General features: G+C 41.3%; 1 protein-coding gene and 1 long non-coding RNA gene across 5 annotated transcripts in view; one reads left to right on the top strand and one right to left on the bottom strand.

Moving 5' to 3' along the window:
- Positions 1–8,064, bottom strand: part of LOC129541842 (uncharacterized) — a 46,378-nt gene extending 38,314 nt beyond the window's left edge. For both annotated transcript variants that reach the window (XR_016037211.1, XR_016037210.1), the window contains exons 1-2: positions 7,929–8,064; positions 7,223–7,354 (exon numbers count right to left, since the gene is read on the bottom strand). This is a non-coding gene — a long non-coding RNA (uncharacterized LOC129541842). The remainder of the gene's footprint in view (positions 1–7,222; positions 7,355–7,928) is intronic.
- Positions 7,944–23,303, top strand: part of KYAT3 (kynurenine aminotransferase 3) — a 70,298-nt gene continuing 54,938 nt past the window's right edge. Inside the window, exons 1-2 of one of the 3 annotated variants that reach the window (XM_055404143.2) lie at positions 7,944–8,209; positions 16,571–16,670. In XM_055404143.2, coding sequence (XP_055260118.2) covers positions 16,572–16,670 — 99 coding nt within the window. In that variant the 5' untranslated portion in view covers positions 7,944–8,209; position 16,571. The other 2 variants (XM_055404142.2, XM_055404144.2) reach the window with 2 other exon arrangements.

Here is a 23,303-nt window from a genome sequence, read left to right as displayed (position 1 = left end):
AAATTTGGGAGTCGTACTGCTATAGAAGAAAAGAACACTAAATATTGGGGCATAACTAGCAGCCCCATCTTAAAGACTCTCTTTCCTTTTTTCTTAAGGAACAATTGTATGGTACTTAGGAAGAAATGAGCACAGTTCTAAGCTTTTTTTTTTTTTTTTAAGTCTATGGAGTCATTCAATCCTCACAATAGCAGTGTAAGTAAGGTTCTATAATCTACATCCTGCAGATAAGGAAATTGAAGCACAGAGATATGAAGTAACTCGCCCAAGGTTATCCAGCTAGAAAACTGCACAGTTGAGATCTGATCCACACAGTTTGGCTTGCTAAGTAGGCTATATCACCTTCTCTCTGCTGTATTTCAGAATATTTTTAGTCTTCTCTATGAGGCAATGGAAAAGGCTCTATCTCTCTAAAGGAGATGAAAGATGTGAAGTGAAAGTCACTCAGTTGTATCTGACTCTTTGTGACCCCATGGATTATATAGTTCATGGAATTCTCCAGACCAGAATACTAGGGTAGCATATCCCTTCTCCAGAGAATCTTCCCAAAATAGGGATAGAACCCAGGTCTCCCACATTGTAGGTGGATTCTTTACCAGCTGAGCCACAAGGGAAGCCCTTGTGAGATACTGCCTTTTTATTCAGAAAACAAATGAGCATAAGATATAAGTACACTCATTAGCTATTAGTTCAAAGAAGTCACTTACACTGCTCTTTCAAATGCCAACGTGATTATAAAGAATAATACATGGCTTTACATATCACAAATATCCGAATGCTCAGCATTTGGTCTTTCAATCACTTAATGAACCTGCATAAAAACCAATAACAACAAATGAAACACACTTATGCTCCCTCTCTCTACATAGTCACTTCAGTCACTCAGTCCTGTCTGACTTTGTGACCCCATGGACTGCAGCATGCCAGGTTTCCCTGTCCTTCACCATCTCCTGGAACATACTCAAACTCAAGTCAATCCAGTTGGTGATGCCATCCATCCATCTCATGCAATGTTGTCCCCTTCTCTTCCTGCTTTCAATCTTTCCCAGGATCAGGGTCTTTTCACATGAGTCAATTCTTCACATCAGGTGGCCAAAGTATTGGAGTTAAGCTTCAGGATCAGTCCTTCCAATGAATATTCAGGACTGATTTCCTTTAGGATGGACTGGTTAGATCTCCTTGCAGTCCAAGGAACTCTCAAGAGTCTTCCCCAACACCACAGTTCAAAAGATCAATTCTTTGGTGCTCAGCCTTCTTTATGGTCCAACTCTCATATCCATACATGACTACTAGAAAAACTATAGCTTTGACTAGAGAGATTTGTCTGTAAACTAATGTCTCTGCTCTTTAATATGCTGTCTAGGTTTGTCAGAGCTTTTCCTTTAAGGAGCAACAGTCTTTTAATTTCATAGTTACAGTCATCATCTGCAGTGATTTTGGAGCCCAAGAAAAATAAAAAAAAAAAAAAGAAAAATAAAGTTTCTTGTGGTTTCCATTGTTTCCCCATCTCTCTGATCTCTCTGTCATGAAGTGATGGGATTGGATCCCATGGTCTTACTATTTTGAAGGCTGAGGTCTAAACCAGCTTTTTCACTCTCCTCTTTCACTTTCATCAAGAGGCTTTTTAGTTCCTCTTCACTTTCTTCCACAAGGGTGGTGTCAACTGCATATCCGAGGTTATTGCTATTTCTCCCAACAGTCTTGATTCCAGCTTGTGCTTCATCTAGCCAAGCATTTCACATGATGTACTCTGCATATAAGTTAAATAAGCAAGGTGACGACACACAACCTTGACAAACTCCTTTCCGAATTTGGAACCAGTCCCTTGCTCCGTGTCCTGTTCTAACTGTCGCTTCTTGACCTGCATACAGATTTCTCAGGAGGCAGGTTAGGATGTCTGGTATTCCCATCTCTTTAAGAATTTTCCACAGTTTGTTGTGATCCACGCAGTCAAAGACTTCGGCATAATCAATGAAGCAGAAGTAGATATTTTTCTGGAGTTCACTTGCTTTTTCTATGATCCAACAGACGTTGGCAACTTGATCTCTGGTTCCTCTGCCTTTCTAAATCCAGCTTGAACATCTGGAAGTTCACAGTTCACGTACTGTTAAAGCCTGGCTTGAAGAATTTTGAGCATTACTTTACTAGCATGTGAGATGAGTGCAACTGTATGTTAGTTTGAACATTCTTAGGCCTTGGAATGAAAACTGACCTTTTCCAGTCTTGTAACCACTGCTGAGTTTTCCAAATTTGCTGGTGTATTGATTGCAACACTTTCACAGCATTGTCTTTTAGGATTTGAAATCACTCAACTGGAATTCCATCACCTCCACTAGCTTTGTTCATAGTGATGCTTCCTAAGGCCCACTTGACTTTGCACTCCAGGATATTTGGCTCCAGGTGAGTGATCACACCATTGTGGTTATCTGGTCATGAAGATCTTTTTTGCATAGTTCTTCTGTGCATTTCTTAATAACTTCTATCTTAATATCTTAAGATAGATATTAAGATATCTATTATATATAATAGATATATTATATATTAAGATAATACCTTAATATCTGTTAGTAACATTTCTGTCCTTTATTGAACCAACCTTTGCATCTTTCCACAAGCCTCATATCCTTATCCATCAGAGGGCAGAAAGAATGGAAACTACAATTACAGAAAACAAACCAAACTGATCACTTGCATCACAGCCTTGTCTAACTCAGTGAAACTATGAGCCATGCTATGTAAGGCCATCCAAGATGGACAGGTCATGGTGGAGAATTCTGACTAAATATGGTTCACTGGAAAAGGGAATGGCAAACCACTTCAGCATTCTTGCCTTGACAATCTTATGAACAGTATGAAAAGGCAAAAAGATAAGACACTGAAAGATGAACTCCTCATAGCCCAATATGCTACTGGAGAAGAATGAAGAAACAACCCCAGAAAGAATGAAGAGCCTGAGTCAAAGCAAAAACAACGCCCAGTTGTGGATGTGACTGGTGATGGCAATAAAGTCCGATGCTATAAAGAACAATATTGTATAGAAACCTGGAATGTTAGGTCCATGAATCAAGGTAAATTGCAAATGGTCAAGCAGGAGATGGCAAGAGTGAACGTCGACATTTCAGGAATCAATGAACTAAAATGGACTGGAATGGGTGAATTTAACTCAGATGACCATTATATCTACTACTGTGGGCAAGAATCCCTTAGAAGAAATGGAGTAGCCCTCATAGTCAACAAAAGAGTCCAAAATGCAGTATTTGGATGCAATCTCAAAAACAACAGAATGATCTCTTTTCCTTTCCAAGGCAAACCATTCAACATCACCGTAATCCAAGTCTGTGCCCCAACCAGTAATGCTGAAGAAGCTGAAGTTGAATGGTTCTATGAAGACACACAAGACCTTCTAGCACTGACACACACACACACACACACAAGATCTCCTTTTCATCATAGAAGACTGGGATGCAAAAGTCAAGAGATACCTGGAATAACAGGCAAGTTTGTCTTTGGAGTACAAAATGAAGCAGGGCAAAGGCAAACAGAATTTTGCCAAGAGAATGCACTGGTCATAGCAAACACCCTCTTCCAACAACACAAGAGACAATTCTACACATGGACATCACCAGATGGTCAATACTGAAATCAGACTGATTATATTCTTCACAGCCTAAGATGGAGAAGCTCTATACACTCAGCAAAAACAAGACTGGAGCTGACTGTGGCTCAGATCATGAACTCCTTATTTCCAAATTCAGACTTAAACTGAAGAAAGCAGGGAAAACTACTAGACCACTCAGGTATGACCTAAATCAAATCCCTTACGACTATACAGTGGAAGTGAGAAAACTTTCAAGAGATTAGATCTGATGGACTGCCTGAAGAACTATGGATGGAGATTTGTAACACTGTACAGGAGGCAGTGATCAAAACCATCCCCAAGAAGAAGAAATGCAAAAAGGCAAAATGGTTGTCTGAGGAGGCCTTACAAAGACTTGAGAAAAGAAGAGAAGTGAAAGGCAAAGGAGAAAAGGAAAGCTATATCTATCTCAATGCAGAGTTCCAAAGAATAGCAAGGAGAGATAAGAAAGCCTTCCTCAGCAATCAATGCAAAGAAATAGAGGAAAACAATAGAATGGGGAAGACTAGAGATCTCTCTACTTAAACCCCACTGAAAAAACAATGAGGCAGTTCTTCTAAGCGATAACTCTCTAAGAGTCAAAACAAGGGAAATGACAGTGACAGCAAGACTAAAGATGTTAGAAAGCAAACGGGCAGGTAGAAATTTAGAGCAGATTAAAGAACTGGAATCCCAGATCAGTCACAAAGAGTTAGGAAAGCAACTACACCTACCCCCACAGAACTCTCCAAAGGTTCAGGACTAAACACAGGAGGGTCACTTAAAGTTCTTTCTAACAAAGAACTAGACTCCCAGATCCCCACCGCAAATTCATGCACCCCCAATAACTGGTTCTCCTTCACTTCAGCAAGAGATGAGCAGTTTATACTCTGAAGACTGCAGAGAGGATCCAAGTCAGGAGAAGCTAGGCAGAGGTGACTGTAGTGGGAATTTCTAAAAATGTACTTTCACAGCCTGGAGAAATTCCACAGAAATAGCACCTGGAAAAACAGCATATATTAAGAAACTGTGTTAATGATTATCTTTCATGTTTTTCATAAAAATAATCTCCTTGCTACAAACCCCAAGGCCAGACCCAGAAGGGAGTATGACTGGGATCATGAGAGCATAGACCTTGGAACACTGGGTCGGCGACAGGGTCGGTGACAGGCATAAAGGCTGCCTATGCACTTGCTGATTGTTCCTGAGGCAAGCCCCAAAGAGAACTGCCTGGGGTAAAAACAAGGAGATCTGGACTATGTCAGTGTAGTGTCTTGGGAAAGATAAGACCAAAAAAAGCCTTGTAGTCTGCAATTAGGAATAAACGCTGGACTCAGAGTGGACTCTCCTCCTCAGTCCAATAGAGGCTGCATGTCCTCTGACCCATTGCACCAGATTTCGTGTTCTGTCTTCATTCTCGTTGCTTGCTACCGGACCGTTAGGGCAACAGGTGACTGTGGAGGGGTAGAGCTGACAGGAGTAAGTAGATGTTGGCAGAATGAACGTTGTGACCCTTCACGCTCTTTCCCTCCTTTGCCACCACCTGAGCCCAGAAAACATCATCTCTCCCTCTGACAACATCCACAGATCTTTCTGCTTCTGCTCTGGGCCCAATGACAAGTCTCTTCTCCAAAGGAACTGGAGTGCCTATTTTAAATGTGACTAAGACATGCAGATGACACCACCCTTATGGCAGAAAGTGAAGAGGAACTAGAAAGCCTCTTGATGAAAGTAAAAGAGGAGAGTGAAAAAGTTGGATTAAAGCTCAACATTCAGAAAACTAAGATCATGGCATCTGGTCCCATCACTTCATGGGAAATAGATGGGGAAACAGTGGAAACAGTGTCAGACTTTATATTTTTGGGCTCCAAAATCACTGCGGATGCTGATTGCAGCCATGAAATTAAAAGACGCTTACTCCTTGGAAGGAAAGTTATGACCAACCTAGATAGCGTATTAAAAAGCAGAGACATTACTTTGCCAACCAAGGTCCGTCTAGTCAAGGCTATGGTTTTTCCCGTGGTCATGTATGGATGTGAGAGTTGGACTGTGAAGAAAGCTGATCGCCGAAGAATTGATGCTTTTGAACTGTGGTGCTGGAGAAGACTCTTGAGAGTCCCTTGGACTGCAAGGAGATACAACCAGTCCATTCTAAAGATCAGTCCTGGTTGTTCATTGGAAGGACTGACGTTGAAGCTGAAACTCCAATACTTTGGCCACCTCAAGTGAAGAGCTGACTCACTGGAAAAGACCCTGATGCTGGGAAGGATTGGGGGCAGGAGAAGAAGGGGACGACAGAGGATGAGATGGTTGGATGGCATCACCGATTCAATGGACATGAGTTTGGGTAAACTCCGGGAGTTGGTGATGGACAGGGAGGTCTGGTGTGCTGTGATTCATGGGGTCGCAAAGAGTCGGACACGACTGAACGACTGAACTGAACTGAAGATTACGTTATCCCTCTGCTTAAGGTTTTCCAATGGCTACTTCAATATAAAATAAAAACTTTCTGTGGTCTTCATCTGCATGATCTGGTCCCTGTCTTCCTCTCCATCCTAATCTGGAAGCACTTGCCCCTGCATTACCGTGTTTTAGACACACCTGCCTCTCTCTTCTTCCTCACTTGCCAAGTTTACTCATATATCAGAGCCTTTTCAACTGCTATCTTCCTTTCCAGAATTATTTTTGGCAAGGCTGCCTCTTTATCATTCAGTTCTGGTTCAAATGTTACCTTCTCAATAAAGAAGACTTCCCGACTATCATATTTAAATATCTGCAGTCTCCAACCCTCATTGTTTCTTTCAGAGCACTAATCACCATCTGAAGTCACTGTATATATTTATTTGACTATTGTCTGTTTCTTTCTTTTTAAGGTTTGAGACACTTTCTGTGCCCCATTATCCCCAGAAGGTTTGGCATCTACGCTGTCAATTCGTGTATTTGTTAAATCTGAGAATAAGAAAAGCAGTACCTGGTATGAGGGACTGAACTGAAACTTACCTTAAGGTTTCAGTGTTGTTAGGAACTAGCCCAGGCGTTTCCCAGTAAAATATAGCAATCTGACAGAACACTAACATCAGACAGTCACTCTCCAATTGTGATGAAGTGACACAACAGACAAGCTCAAGCAATAATTGCGCCTAAACCCAGATAAAACAAGGTCACTGCCAACTACCAAAACAGCAAACTTCCTCCTCTCCTGACTAGCAAAAACATTGCTTTCTATCAATTAAAAAATTAGCTTTCCAATTTTCCTCCCTTCTTCTACATTAGGTATATTTTGATACCCAATCTAATGATTACCCCCACTTGCTGACAGCACCCAAAACAGCATGAATCTCCATTTCCTTGGACCCTCCCCCCAAATCACTCAATATAAGCCCAAATCCTCTAGGTGTCATCTACCAGTTTGTTACTGAAATGACCCACAGTCCCCAAGATGTAAGCTCTCCCTCTTTGCAAGGAGTAATGAACCCAACCTTTTAACTACAGGTGTGTTCCTCGTGGCCTCTTGGTGGAGAGTATTGACACACCATTGCACCACATTGACCATAGCTCACAGTCTGGGGTAGATTCCCTACTGTACACAATAATTTCTCCACCCACCTAATCAACTTCTGAATCTCCTGGTAACTAGTTGCAGAGTAGATTCCTTCAACCGAAGATTATCTTTGTTCTTTCCTCTGTAGTTGAATAACAAGCTACTGCCCTTCCCACTCCTTCTATTCACTCGTCTTCCTAAATTAGGAGAGGAAGAAAAATCTAGTTATGAAACTCAATTCTTACCAGAACCTCTCCTTTCACTAAACACCGCCCTTAACAAATGAGTAATTCCTGGAGTTCCTTTTTCTCCTAGCCGATTTTTCTCCTTCACCGTTTCAAGTGTCACTTACTTTCCTTCTCAGTTTCATATCACATTCCATTTTCAGTTCTCTGATCGAACTCGTTTTACTGTTCAGGAAGGTAAAGTTCCTCTGTGCTTTTTTGTTTAACCCCCTCCCCCGCCCCGAGGTGATAAATACACGTGCAAACCCTTTTACACACTCTCTTTAGCCTTGCCCTCGCTGGCACCTTCTAACGTCATTCTAACTACAACCTTCTCCTCATCTAAGTCCTGTGGCCCCACCTCTCGCCCTTTCTTCCAAATCAATCCTTGCCCTAGAATCCGCCCCAAACCAATCGGTCACATGCATCCAATTAGAGCTGTGGACCTAAATTTCATACCCAATCCCGGCCTCAGACAAACCCCCGCCCCATCCCACCCCTTAACCAGACCCGCTTCAGCGGCTCAGATCTGGCTCCGCATCCCCACCTGCCTGGTCCAGTCCCCAATCCCGCTGTCCGCACAGCAAATCGCGTCCGAATCCAAGCCCCACAGACAATCTTGATCACATCGCAGCGAAGCTCCATCCTGCCGGCTTACTCTGCTCCGACCTTTCGCCGCCCACTTCACCCCGGCTCCTCCTCAATTGCTTCCAGTCCGCGACCCCAGTCTCCGTTCAGGCTCCGCCCCTAAGCCCGAATCCCGCCCCATCAGGCTTTCGAGCCCTCGCGGGACTTGAGCTCCGGAAGCGAGGTGTTCGCGCGAGAAAGGTGAGTGAGGCCCTAGAAGGGCGCTCTGGGGATAATGGTTGCGGTTTTGGCTCAGAGCCACTGGGAGCGAGATGAGGCGGGAGACCGGTTGGGGTGCGCTGCTGGGCCGCGCGCCTGGCGAGGTTGGAGGAAGAGCAGGGGTTGGATTTCCTTCAAGATTCGGACTCTCCTTCCCAAGTTGGGGCGGGAGCTCGGAGTTGGGCCTCTTGACTCTCGGCTAAGGTGGACCGCGGGCCTGGTAGCAGAGGGTCAGCGCTGGAGTTTCAGAGTTTGCTACGGAGAGGGAATAGAACCGAAGTGCTGGCCTTCTAGAGTGGGACCCCGGGACCCCGGTCCTCGTCTGCTCTTTTTGCGCTTTATTTTGCAATTTGGATGTTTTGTAAATGGTGTAGGAAGCTGATATCGAGTCTAGTTGATCCGTAACTGAGATTCTCAATAAAAAAGGAAATACAGGCTGCTAACTTACCACATAGTGCCTTTTAGTGGAACCCATGGTTTTTGGAGAAAAGCGATTCAATTTGGTGCTTTTGGAGCCCCCTGCCGAGTACGGACACTCCTCCGTCTTGCAGGCGCGGGACTCCACCACCTCTGCCTGAGCCGGGCAGCCGGCTCCTTCCACACCTGGCTGCACACCCACCATTACTAAGTTTTTACTCACGTGGGCCTAAAACCGAACTCCTGCCAACTTAAACCAAGCGCCATCTTACTGTCCTCTACAGAAGTTTATAATTACTAGAATTCCGTTTTCACAAAACAGCTTTTCAGCAATTTCAGGCTCATGTCGCCTGCCTTATACCAGCTCCGTATGGCGGATTTTTCCATTCTTGCTTCAGGCTTTGAAGTTTATTATTCCCACTGTACTTTCCCCGCCAGTACTTTCTTCACCTCCTACTTTCCCTCTGTTGTATCAGTAAGCCTTAGAAACATTCTAGAAGTGGCCTAACAGGCAGAGCAAGAAGTGGAAATAAACTTTTGATCAGACTCTTAACCTGTTTTGTACGTTAATTAGCACTAGCTCTTTTGGCAATCATACATTAATCTTCCTTGAGCTTGCAATTAACCTGAATATTCTGGACTTTGTGAAATTCACTGCATCTCTTCCTACCTCTCCTCCCCAGTATGTAAAGAGGTTACAAATTCATCATTTGGATTTTAAGCCCAGAGCTTCAAACTTTTTACCATTCATTTGGATTGCTTTACTCACCTTTTGGCTCTGGATTCTGTAACAATTCATCAGCCTTCTCAACTTCAGGTCACCCCCAGATGCACCATACATACCTTCAGTATCTTTATTTTAAACACTCTACACCAAAGATAATAATTAAATTTTCTATTGATCATGCCTTCATTACAGTGGAATTTACCTTGTGTATTATATGCCATACTCATGTTTACTAGATGACACCGATTCACAGTTTCCTGATTTTCTTCACAGAGCATCGTTTTTAAGTATAAATGAGGGGAAAAAACCAGAACAGTGAAAATGTTGTTTAATATTAAAAGCCATATGCCTTTTTATTTTTTCCAACTTTTCAGTGATCTCTCAGGTGTTTTTATTAGTGAATATGCATAGGGAAAGTTAATTGCTTTAAAGTGCTGCTCAAAAAGTGTTTGTTTAAAGTACGAAAGAAATAAGTCTTAGAGGTTCTGAATATGTGTCTGTTAGCCTGCTTAGGTTCTTTGGAGCCAGTTTTTCACTGATGCCCCTGTGATTCCTTCTACAACAAAATTACCTAGTGAGAGTAATGAGTGAGAAGAAAATCGAGCCTGTGTCTAGGCACTGAGGAATTTCATCATTGACGTGGGAGGAAAATGAGAGATCGTAGTGTGTCAAAAGCGAAGGGAACATGGTGTTTCTGGGAGCAGATAGGGCTTAACCAGCAGATATAAAGCTGCAGAGAACTCAAGAAAAGTGAGAATTTCAGTGTCCACTGGATTTATCAGTATGAAGATCAAAATTGACTTGGGCCAGAGCTGCCTCTCTGGAGGAATCAGTACAAAGATTAGATAGCCCTGGGCTAAGAAGTATAGATTGAGGAAAAGGGACAGTCAATAAAATTGTTCTCTGGTGGCTCAGAGGTTAAAGCGTCTGCCTCCAATGCGGGAGATCTGGGTTTGATCCCTGGGTCGGGAAGATCCCCTGGAGAAGGAAACGGTAACCCACTCCAGTATTCTTGCCTGGAGAATCCCATGGACGGAGAAGCCTGGTAGGCTACAGTCCACGGGGTCGCAAAGAGTCGGACACGACTGAGCGACGGAACGGAACTAGGAGAGTGGTAATAGTCAATAGAGCAAGGGAGAGAAATAGCATCCAAGTCATGGGAAGAGAGACTGTTCATTTGCAGCAGGATCAGTTTATTATAATAGGAAGAGAAAAGGGGAATGTTTTTGGTTTAGTTTTTTTAGATGTGGGCAAGTTGAAAAAATTCCCATATGATGGCTTCTGTTTTCTCTCTGATAGAAAACATGGTCATCCGCTTAGACTAAAGAGGATTTATATCTGTTAGAGGAGTGTTGGAAAAATTGAAATAAACATTTTGTACAATGGGAGAGAAATATTGCCTATTCTCTTAATGGCTTTTGGCTGAGGCCGAGAATTAAACTGACATAAGACAAATTAACAGGAGAAAAGCACACATTTAGTTTAAGTTCTATATGACAGAGACGCTTTCTCGAGAAAATGAAGACTCAAAGAAGTGGCAAAATCAAATGCTTTTAAGGTCAGTTGAACAAAGAGAGGCCATTGTGGGAAAGTAACCAAAAAATATGGGGAAATTTAAAGGAAGATAAGAATTATTTTAACTAGGTCTGTTTGTACAGAATTCTCTCAGCTTTAACTCTAAGAATGTCTCTCTCCATACCACCCCCCGCCCCGTCCCATACAGAGCAGGCATCTTTCATATGGGCATGTTATCTCCTGTTTTCAGGAAGAAAAGGTAAGGTCAGATCACTCTTCTTGGCTCGACTATTTTTCACATGCCTTTAGGTCAAAATAAACCTTAGGCCAAAGTGGCATATTTTGGGTTGGCATCTTCTACCGTTTTTACCTATATAATATAGGAGAAATGCTAGAGAGTTTTGGGGGTCATTTTGAAATCAATGACCATCAATTTTTGGTGAAACCAATCCTATCCTTTGTGATTTTCTGCAGCAGTACAGAGCTTCATGGGCCATAGGAAAAAACAGACACTATAATTGAGTTCATCTAAGGTCAGGGTTTTATATTGGGTTGGCCAAAAGGTATGTTTGTTTTTTTCCATAAGATGGCTCTAGTAGCACTTAGTTGTCTTTAACTTCATTCGAAACAATTTTGTTAGATTGTATTATGCCAGCCATAATATATAATACATCATATCAATGTGCATTTAAAAAAATCAAAAAATAAAGTTGTGATGGACAATAAAAAATGGATACTGCACAATAATGTGGAACAGAAGAGATCATGAGGCAAGTGAAATGACCCACCAACCATACCAAAGGCTGCTCTTCATCCAAAGAAGGTGTTGTGTATATGGTGGGATTGGAAGGGAATCCTCTGTTATGATCTCCTCTGGAAAACCAAATGATTAATTCCAACAAGTAATGTTCCCATTAGACCAACTGAAAGCAGCACTTGAAGAAAAGCATCCAGAATTAGTCAACAAAAAACCCATGATCTTTTCATCAGGGTAACACAAGACCGTGTGTTTCTTTGATGACCAGGCAAAAAGTGTTACAGCTAGGCTGGGAAGTTCTGATTCATTCATTGTATTCATCAGATATTGCACCTTCAGATGTCCATTTATTTCTGTCCTTATAAAATTTTCTTAATGGAAACATTTTCAACTCCCTGGAAATTGTAGAAGTCACTTGGAATACTTCTTTGCTCAAAAAGATAAAAATTTGGGGGAGATGGAATTATGAAGTTGCTTGGAAAATGGCAGAGGGTAGTGGAACAAAACGATGAATATATTATTCAATAAAGTTCTTGGTGAAAATGAAAAAAATATGTCTTTTATTTTTACTTAAAAAATGGAAGGAACTTTTTAGCCAACCCAATAGGTAGGTGCAAAGACAGACAAGGGGAGCTAGGGCATTGTCAAGAACATTACTGAAGCTGTGGAACTGGCATCTAAATTGGAAAATAAAGGAAGGTGAGGGCTGATTGGGGAAAGGAGATGCAGCCTCCTGGAGATCTAGAGGTATTGACGAATAATACTAGTTGCAAGAATTTAATTGAAAGGATATGTAGTGTATGGTCAAGGACAGAATACTTCAGTTAATTGTTTTGGGATTAGATCAGATTGTGGTAATGGCAAGGTGTACAGTGTGACCTTTGAAGACAGTGCATAGAGTGGAATGAGCATTGGGCACCAGGACATCAGCCATCAGTTGTTGGGTGAGTCATCTCTGAAGACGTTGGGATTACCTGGGGTGATCACAGTACTTAGAGTTGAGAAGAAAACTATGCCTAATGACAAAATTCTAAAATGACAAGGAGTTATCATCAGGTCAGAGATATTAATAATAACATCAGTGAGGCAGATGAGGGGAGTAATAGTCCAGTAATGGTAGAATATCAATAACCTCAGATATGCAGATGACACTACCCTTATGGCAGAAAGTGAAGAGGAACTCAAAAGCCTCTTGATGAAAGTGAAAGAGGAGAGTGAAAAGGTTGGCTTGAAGCTCAACATTCAGAAAACTAAGATCATGGCATCTGGTCCCATCACTTCATGGGAAATAGATGGAAAAACAGTGGAAACAGTGTCAGATTTTATTTTTTTGGGCTCCAAAAGCACTGCAGATGCTGATTGCAGCCATGAAATTAAAAGACGCTTACTCCTCGGAAGGAAAGTTATGACCAACCTTGATAGTATATTAAAAAGCAGAGACATTACTTTGCCAACCAAGGTCCGTCTAGTCAAGGCTATGGTTTTTCCCGTGGTCATGTATGGATGAGAGAGTTGGACTGGGAAGAAAGCTGATCGCCGAAGAATTGATGCTTTTGAACTGTGGTGTTGGAGAAGACTCTTGGGAGTCCCTTGTACTGCAAGGAGATCCAACCAGTCCATTCTAAAGGAGATCAATCCTGGGTATTCATTGGAAGGACTGATGCTAAAGCTGAAACTGCAATACTTTGGCCACCTCATGCGACAAGTTGACTCACTGGAAAAGACTCTGATGCTAGCAAAGGTTGGGGGCAGGAGGAGAAGGGGACGACAGAGAATGAGATGGCTGGATGGCATCACCGACTCTGTGGACATGAGTTTGAGTGAACTCCGGGAGTTGGTGATGGACAGGGAGGCCTGGCGTGCTCTGATTCATGGGGTTGCATAGAGTCAGACACGACTGAGCGACTGAACTGAACTGAACTGAACTGAATGGTAGAATAGACAGCAAGAAAGAGGTAAGTGTGACATATACAAACAAAAGCTGAGGAGTATAGAAGTACTCTCTTCAGGGAGCAATAAGGTTTGAGTTCAAGCTAGGAGGTAGAAGAAACTCTCTGAAAACATATATAATGGGATTTGCTGAGAATGGTACAGCTGTTCCAAGAGGCACAGTAGAGTTTGATAAGTGAAAGAGCAATGAAGAGCTGTGTCAGTTTCCAGGCAATACATTGCAATATGGAGGTAATGTGCAATGGAAAATGGGAGAGGGATGGGATTTAGGCTTTGAATTTCCAGATGAAAACCAGTAGATTTAGTGTCAGCTCCCTAGGGGCAATCAGTACTGAGGTCTGGTGGCCAGAAGGCATGGCTTACCCAATCTTAGGGGAATTCTCTCAAGACTTGCTATCTGAGGTCACACACAATCAGCCAGTGACTTAACAGTACTTTCTGAGGTTACCTGCAAGGATTCATTTATTTTTCTGGTCAGAAATATGAGGAAACTAAGGCCCTGCAGGAGTTAGGGAATTGTCTGAAAATAGAAAAATTTTTTTTAATACCAAAAATATTGATTAGAATCCAGGTACCCTGATTCCTTGTAACTCAACTGGTAAAGAATCCACCTGTAATGCAGGAGTCCCTAGTTTGATTCCTGGGTTGGAAAGATCCCCTGGAGAAGGGATAGGCTACCCACTCCAGTATTTATGGACTTCCCTGTTGGTGAATTCCTTGGTGGCTCAGACGGTAAAGCGTCTGCTTACAATGTGGGAGACTGGGTTCAATCCCTGAGTCGGAGAGACCTCCTGGAGAAGGAAATGGCATCCCACTGTAGTATTCTTGCCTGGAAAATCCGATGGACGGAGGAGCCTGGTAGGCTACAGTCCATGGGGTTGCAAAGAGTTAGACATGACTGAGCGACTTCTATTTCGTTCTTTTTCTTTCTTTCTGGTGGCTCAGACAGTAAAGAATCTGCCTGCAATGTGGGACACCTGGGTTGGGAAGATCCCCTGGAGGAGGACATGGCAACCCACTCCAGTATTCTTGCCTGGAGAATTCCCATGGACAGAGGAGCCTGGTGGGCTACAGTCCATAGGTTCACAAAGAGCTGGATATGACTGAATGACTAAGCAAAGCACAGCACATCCTGATTCCTAGTCTTGTTTGCTCCCCTCTCAGCCCCCCACCCTCATTTACGTGAAGAACATAGGAAAGGTTTCTCTCACTTGTCTACTTGCAAGAAAATATTTTACTTATACTCTCCTTAATACCAAAAAAATTGGGCTGAACTTAAATAATTGGGTATTCGTTTGTTGAAAAATATATTGTCTGAATTCAAATAACTTCTTGATACTGAGTGAAGATTGTTCAACATAGTTACTGTTGTTCAGTAATACCTTTCCTCAGAACTGTCCCTGCTGCCTAATCCCATTAATATTTTATTCCTGAACAAAACTACTAATGACCCAAGAATAGGCATTTCTTGTTTTAAGAAAACTTTGACTTGAAAGAGACTCCCCTGGTGGCTCAGACTATAAATCCTACAGTGTGGGAGATCCACGTTCGATCCCTGGGTCAGCAAAATCCCCTGGAGAAGGCAATGGCAACCCACTCCAGTACTCTTGCCTGGAAAATCCCATGGATGGAGGAGCCTGGTAGTCTACAGTCCATGGGATCCCGAAGAGTCGGACACGACTGAGCGACTTCACTTTTCTTTATTTTTTGACTTGAAAGAAACGTAAGAAGTCGTTATTTACAAAAGAATCACTATTTCATAAAAGGACTCATTATAAATAGTTCGCTTAAATCGTTAATTTATATGGTGATTTCATGTGTTCATTCATTTGACACATTTATTTATAACATGCCTCCTGTGTACCAGAGAAGTGAACTAAACACACCAGGCCCCTACTCATGGCACTTACATTAAATTACCAAATGAGTGAGTGAGTTGTCAGCCAAACAAAGTGCTTTGCAGAGTTAACCTAGGCTCATGTAGAATGGCTAAGAGGCTGTCATTTAAGCTGAGATTTTGTTGACAAGGTCAGGATTTTCTATTTTACTTTTTTTAGAAACATCAAATATGTTATTTTTCACATCTAAAGCTTTCTGTAGCCTTCAAATTTTGGTCACAAGGAAATTCATAATTAGTTTCAGTAGGCGGTTTGAATCCATAAAGTATGTCTTTTTTTCTTTTTTTAAGTTTGATTATTAAAGATAAAGGAAATGCCCTCCACTGATAGAACATTGTTGGAGTAAAACCTTATGGGAAGTTTCTACTGCCCTGAATTCTTTTGCTTGTAAGTGGCAGTATCATAAGAGAAGTCCATTTTGCTTTGATCTCCCTCTATTGACCCATGGTGATAATAATTTCCTTACAGGTAGAAAAATAATTCAGAATCAGGTAGAGAAGTAATTCAGAATGCATGCCTGCTAGGTAGCTGGAATCTCTTAATGGGGCTTGCTGATTATAGAAATGGTGAGGGAAGTACCATCTGAAAAAATAAGGGAAGATTCATTCATATATTCTTTTTATTACTCAAGGATCTACTATAGTCCTTTTCAAACAGCTTTCTAAATAACCTGCTTCTAACTACTTTAATTTACTGTTACGAATTGTGCTTTTACTAGTGACTTCTCCAGATGATTCTGAATTTCGGTAGTTCTTAGATCGAAACATTCTGGATTTTATGGCTATTGGAAATGGAACTTTTACTTCCTGTAGTTTAAAGCTCTAAAGTAGAGCTTTATTTTTTAAATTCATCATATCCTTACAGATCTAGTTTAAAATGACACGTGTAAATTTGTATAAGGAATAATTCTATTATGATCGGAACATTTCTCATAATGAGAGATTATATCATAGAAAACTCAGCTATAGAAGAAGTTAATTTCTATTTTTATACAAGATTATGGTCTGTTGGGTAGCTGTGTTTAATAGTGGTATAAGTATACATTTACTCCCTTTACATTTTTTTCTTTTATTCTGTAGCATGTTTTTGGCCTGGGGGAGACTCTGCACCCTTAGCAGTAGACCTGAATTCCTGAAGACAGTTTGTGCTTCAAAAATCCTCGGAGTCTCTACTTCTGCTGTAGGTATTGCTTAGTCACTTATAGAAATAAAATTGCACATACTCTGCAGTGTTTGAAAAAGACAATTTTTCATGGCTATTTGTAATTATTTTATTAGAGTGAGTATTTGTGTTATATAAGCTGAAATGATCTCTTGTCATTAGCTAGAACTGACTTTCACTGGACAGCTGCTTGCCTGTCTATACGTCAGGCATCAGTTCAGTTTAGTCACTCAGTTGTATCCGACTCTTTGCAACCTCATGGACTGCAGCACACCAGGCCTCCCTGTCCATCACCAACTCGTAGAGTTTACCCAAACTCTTGAGTCAGTGATGCCATCCAACCATCTCATCCTCTGTTGTCCCCTTCTCCTCCCACCTTCAATCTTTCCCAGCATCAGGGTATTTTCCAGTGAGTCAACTCTTCATATCAGGTGGCCAAAGTATTGGAGTTTCAGCTTCAACATCAGTCCGTCCAATGAACACCCAGGACTGGTCTCCTTTAGGATGGACTGGTTGGATCTCCTTGCAGTCCAAGGGACTCTCAAGAGTCTTCTCCAACAATTCAAAAGCATCAGTTCTTCAGCACTCAGCTTTCTTTAGAGTCCACCTCTCACATCCATACATGACCACTGGAAAAACCATATCCTTGTCAGGCATAGTGCAGGGCATTTTATTCATTATCTCTATTTATTTTTTTCAATTGAAGTATAGTTGATTTACAATATTGTGTTAGTTTCAGATATGTGGCATAGTGCTTCAGTTTTTTTTTTTACAGGTTATATTCCATTACAGATTATATGGGATATTGGGTATAATTCCCTGTGCTATACAGCAAATCCTTACTGCTTATCTATTTTCTGTGTAGTGGTTTGTATCTGTTAATCACACACTCCTCATTTCACCCCACCTGCTTTGATAACCACAAGTTTGTTTTTAGATTAATTAGTTTTTAGATTCCACATATAAGTGCTATCATATAGTATTTGTTTTTCTCTGTCTGATTTACTTTACTAAGCATAATATTCTTTAGGTCCATCCATATTGCTGCAAGTGTTGGTATTTCATTCTTTTTTATAGAGAATTATATTCCTTTATATGTATACCACATCTTCTTAAGCCAGTCATCTGTTGACATGATGGTGCTTGGGTGCCATCCATGTCTTGGCTGTTATAAATAGTGATACTATGAACATTGAGAAGCATGCATCCTTTTGAATTAGAGGTGTTTTTCCCCCCCAGGTATATACCCAGGAGTGGACTTGCTGGATCATATAGTAGTTTTATTTTTAATTTTTTAAGGAACCTCCATACTGTTTTGGCCACCTCATGCGACGAGTTGACTCACTGGAAAAGACTCTGATGCTGGGAAGGATTGGGGGTGGGAGGAGAAGGGGACGACAGAGAATGAGATGGCTGGATGGTATCACCGACTCGATGGACATGAGTTTGGGTGAACTCCGGGAGTTGATGATGGACAGGGAGGCCTGGCGTGCTGTGATTCATGGGGTCGCAAAGAGTCGGACACGACTGAGCGACTGAACTGAACTGAACTGATACTGTTTTCCATACTGGCTGTACCTATTTACATTTCTACCAACAAAGATTGGTAGAAAGGGTACAAAGATTCCTTTTTCTACACATTTATTATTTATAGACATTTTTGATTATAGCCCTTCTGGTCACTATGAGTTGATAGCTCACTGTGCTTCTGTTTTACATTTTTCTGTTAGCTAGAGATGTTGAGGATCTTTTTATGTGCCTAGTAGCCATCTCTCTCTATATCTTCTTTGGAAAAATATCTATTCAGGTCTTCTGCCCATTTTTTGATTGGGTTTTGTTTTTCTGATACTGAGTTGTGTGAGCTGGTTGTATATTTTGGCTGTTAACTCCTTGTTGGTTACATCATTTGCAAGTATTTTTTTCCCATTCTGTAGGTTGTCTTTTCATTTTATTAATGGTTTCTGTTGCTGTGCAAAAACTTAATTTTGATTAGGTCCCATTTGTTAATTTTTTTCTTTATTTCTTTTGCCTTGGAAGACTAAGGAAATATTGCTATGACTTATGTCAAAGACTGTTTCACGTATGTTCTCTTAGTATTTTATGGTATCATGTCTTAACATTTAGGTCTTTAAGTCATTTTGAGTTTGTTTTTGTTTATGGAGTGAGAGAATGTTCTAATATCATTGTTTTACATTTGGCTGTCCAGTTTCCCAGCACCACTTATTGGAGAGATTGTCTTTTCTCCATGTATGATCTTTCTCCTTTATATAGATTAGCTGACCAAAGCTGAGTGGGTTATTTCTGGACTCTCTAGTTTCTTCCTTCAACCTGTTTATCTGTTTTTGTGTCAATACCACACTGTTTTGCTTACTGTAGCTTTCTAGTATAGTCTGAAGTTAGGAGGGTTATACCTTCAGCTTTTTTCTTTTTTCTCTAGATCGTGTTGTCAATTCTGGATCTTTTGTGGTCTCATGTAAATTTAAGATTATTTGTTCTAGTTCTGTATGTCATGTATATTTTGATAAAAATTCTGTAGATTGCTTTGGGTACTATGGTCACTTTAAGAATATTAATTATTCCATTACAAGAGCTCAAGATATCTTTACATGTAATTAAATCATCTTCAATTTCAAGTCTTTCACCTCCTTGGTAAGTTTCTTATTAGTCCTTTATGTTTTTGATGTGATTTTTAATGGGAGTTTTTTTACTTTTGTTTTCTGATATTTCATTATTAGTGACTAACAGCAACAGATTTCTGTGTATTAATCTTGTATGCTGCAACTTTTCTGAATTCATTTATTAGTTCTAATAGGTTTTCTGTGGAGACTTTAGGTTTCTCTATATAGAGTATTGTTATCATCTACAACTATAGACAAATTGACCTCTTCCCTTCCAATTTTTTAGTTTATTTTTCTTGTCTGACTGCTTTGTCTATGACTTTCAATCCTGTGTTAAATAAAAGCAGTGAGAGTGGACATCCTTGTCCTGTTCCTGAATTTAGCAGGAATGCTTTTAGCTTTTCAGTGTTGAATATTACATTGGCTATAGGTTTGTCATAAATGACCTGTATTATGTTGAGATATGTACCCTTTATACCCACTTTAAGAAGAGTGTTTATCATGAATTCATGTTGTGTTTTGTCAAATGCTTTTTCTGCAGCTACTGAGAATAGATGTGGTTTCTGTGTTTCCTTTTGTTGAAATGATGTATCACATTGATTTGTATGTGTTGAATTATCCACGTAACACTGGAATAAACCCAACTTGATCATGGTGTGTGATCCTTTTTATGTATTATTGGATTCTGTTAGCTAGTATTTTGTTGAGGATTTTTGCCTCTGTATTCATCAAGGGTGTGAAAGTGAAAGTCACTCAGTCGTGTCCGACTCTCTGTGACCCCATGGACTATACAGGCCATGGAATTCTCCAGGCCAGAATACTGGAGTGGGTAGCCTTTCCCTTCTCCAGTGGATCTTCCCGACCCAGGGATTGAACCGGGGTCTCCTGCATTGCAGGCAAATTCTTTAACTGAACTATCAGGGAAGCCCTATTCATCAAGGATACTGGCCTGTAATAATTTTCTTGTTTTGTTAGTGACTGTCTGGTTTTGGTATCAGAGTAATGGTGGCATTGTAGAGTGAACTTGGGAGTTTTGCCTCTTCTTTTCTTTTTTTTTTTTAAATACTTTGAAAATAATAAGTTCGTCTTTATTTGTTTGGTAAAATTTCCCACTGAAGCCATCAGGTCCTAGACTTGTTTGAGGGGAGTTTTTTTTCCTTTTTAATGTAATTTATTTTTGGCTGTGCTGGGTCTTCATTGCTACATGCAGTTTTGCTCTAGTTGGCAGTGAGCAGGGGCTACTTTCTAGTTGTGATTCACGGGCTTCTCACTGTGGTGGCTTCTCTTGTTTCAGAGCATAGACTCTAGAGCACCCGGACTTCAGCAGTTGCAGTTCCTGAGCTCTGGAGCACAGGCTCAGTAGTTGTGGCACAGCTGTGAACTTAGTTGTTTTGCAGCATGTGGGATCTTCCCAGAACAGAGATCTAATCCTTGTATCCTGCATTGACGAGTGGCTTCTCTACCACTGAGCCACCAGGGAACGAAGGGAGTTTTGTTTATTACAGATTCTATTTCACTTCTAGTGATGGTCTGGCTAAATTCTTTTTGACTCAATCTTGGCAAGCCATATGGGTCTAGAAATTGGTCCATTTTTTCTAAGTTGTCCAATTTGTTGGCATGTAACCATTCATAGTCTTCTCTTTTGATTTTTTATTTTTGTCTTTTGATCTTTGTGGTATTGAGATTTCCTGTTTTTGACTTTGTGTTTTATTTGGGTCCTCTCCCTGTTGATGGACATGAGTTTGAGCACACTCTGGTAGTTGGTGATGGACAGTTGATGGTAGTCGGGGTTGCAGAGAGTCGGACACAACTGAGCAACTGAACTGAACTACCTGTTGAATAGTCTTATAGGTGTTCCCTTGTACATGATTCTTTTTTTTCCCTTGCTGCCTTTTGATTCTCTCTTTTGCTTTTGCCATTTTAATTATCTGTCTTACTGTGTGTCTGTCTAGGTTCATCTTTTTGGGGATTCTCTGTGCTTCCTGTACCTGGATATCTGTTTGCTTCTTTAGGGTTGGAAATTTTTCTGCCATACTTCCTTAAAATACATTTTGATCCCCTTTTGTCTTTCTTCACCTTCTAGAACTCCTGTTATACAAAGGTTGGCACACTTTATATTTTATTAATCTTGTATGTTGCTTTCTTTTTGTTTTTATTTTTCTGTTTGTTGTGTGATTGGGTGATTTATTCTATCTTCTAGATCATTTCTTCTACGTAATTTAAGACAGCTATTCATTGCTTCCAGAGTGCTTTTTATCTCAGAAATTCAGTTATCTAATTTTGATTGGGTCTTCTTTATAGGTTCTGTTGTTCTTTGTTGAAATAATCTGTGTTTAGACCAGTTCTCTTTCTTAATTCAGTTAGCATTCTTATTATTAACTCTTTGAATTCAGTGTTTGGTAGACCAATTATCAGGCTTCCCAGGTGGCCCAGTGATAAAGACTCTGCCTCCCAATGCCATAGATAAAAGAGACACAGGTTTGATTCCCATGCGGTGAAGATCTCCAGGAGTAGGAACTGGCAACTGACTCCAGTATTCTTGCTTGGAAAATTCTGTGGACAGAGATATTGGTGGGCTACAGTGCATGGGATTGCAAAGAGTCAGACGTGACTAAGCAACTAAGAACATACACACAATTTTCTGTTTCATTATTCTTTCAAGGAATTCTCTTCCTCTTTTAATTGGGAGAATTTCCTCTACCTTTTCATTTTACTTAACTTTCTCTGTCTCTGTGAACTGAAACAGTTATCTGTTGTGGTCCTGTAGGGGTGTTTTTATGTTGGAGCATCCCTGTGTAGACTGTCTTTGTGCAGGGGCTGGTTTTGATAATGGATATCAGGTCTCTCCTCTGGGTGTGCTGGCTGCTATCTCCTTATTAGGGATTGTGGTTGATGTTGGATCTAAAGCCTTTGCAGTGTGTGACACAGGACTTCCTGTTGCTCTGCAGCTTTGCCACCCTGTGAGGGGCAGGGTCTCCTCCCTAGTTGTTGGTGTAGAAGCCCTGAGGTTTGGGCTCAGTCAGACTCCCTTCCCCTGAGTATGTGCCCTGCTCTAAAGGAGGGGATTGCTGGAGAAAGTGAGGCCTTCTGTGTACTCACAGAAGTCTGATGCGCCTCCTGAATAGGTATCTGTGGCTCCAGTGTCCATTCCCCCTTGTTATCATCACTGATCTAGTGCAAGGCTGTGGCATGGAGTGGGCAAGCCAGGCCCTCACTTGACTGGGACTGGGGTCAGGGCATTGTGGCTGTAGGAAATGAAGTGATGATGCTGCCAGCAGAGACCTTGGCTGCCTCTGTGGCAGTCTTCTCCTGGGACCTGTCTGCCCCACATGCAGTGCTGAGTTCTGGTATGGTGGGTGAGGCTGGTATACTCACGTGGCTAGGAAAGGGATCCCATCATGCTGGTCACGTAGATTCCCAGGTGCTGCAGGAGTAAGTGCTAACAAGGGCCACCATTCCAGTTAGACCATGCCCCAGGCCCCTACACCATCTGTTTCCCTAAGTAAAGTCTTCTCCCAGGACCTATCTGCCCCAGATCCAGTGCTTGGCTCTGATGTGGAGTGGGTAGGGCTGGGGTCTTCTTCTTGCTTGGGTTAGGAAATGTTGGGAGCCAGCAGCCACCAGTACAGAAGTCTCTCTGTCCTGCTTATTGGCAGGTCGCCACCATATACTCTTCACGGGTAGAGTGTAGGCTTCTCCAGCCCTTCTGTGTGTCTCAACAATTCTCTCTGTAGCCAGGGGGCTTGTCTCCTCCATGTAAGATTCTGGGACTGGGACAACCAGTCTGTGACTCAGCCTGCTTGCTCTGCTGGGTAAAAGTTCTCTCAGATCTTTCAGATCCCTCACGTTGCAGAGCTCCCAACCCTAAGCTTTTTTTCCATCCCACCCCATTAGATGGAAATCTTTCTTATAGCTTTGGTTGTATAGGTGTTCTTTTGTTAGTTTCCAGTTAGTCTTCCATGAGAATTGTCCCACATGTGGATGTATTTTTGATGTGTTTGTTAGGGGAGGTGTGCTTCATGTCATCTTGATC

This window comes from Moschus berezovskii, chromosome 4 (genome assembly GCF_049115385.1).
Source record: "Moschus berezovskii isolate FMDL1 chromosome 4, NW_MosBer_1.0, whole genome shotgun sequence".
In the NCBI taxonomy this organism is placed as follows: Eukaryota; Metazoa; Chordata; class Mammalia; order Artiodactyla; family Moschidae; genus Moschus; species Moschus berezovskii.
The sequence above is the reverse complement of the archived record's forward strand: the minus strand, read 5'-3'. Positions and strand labels throughout refer to the sequence as shown.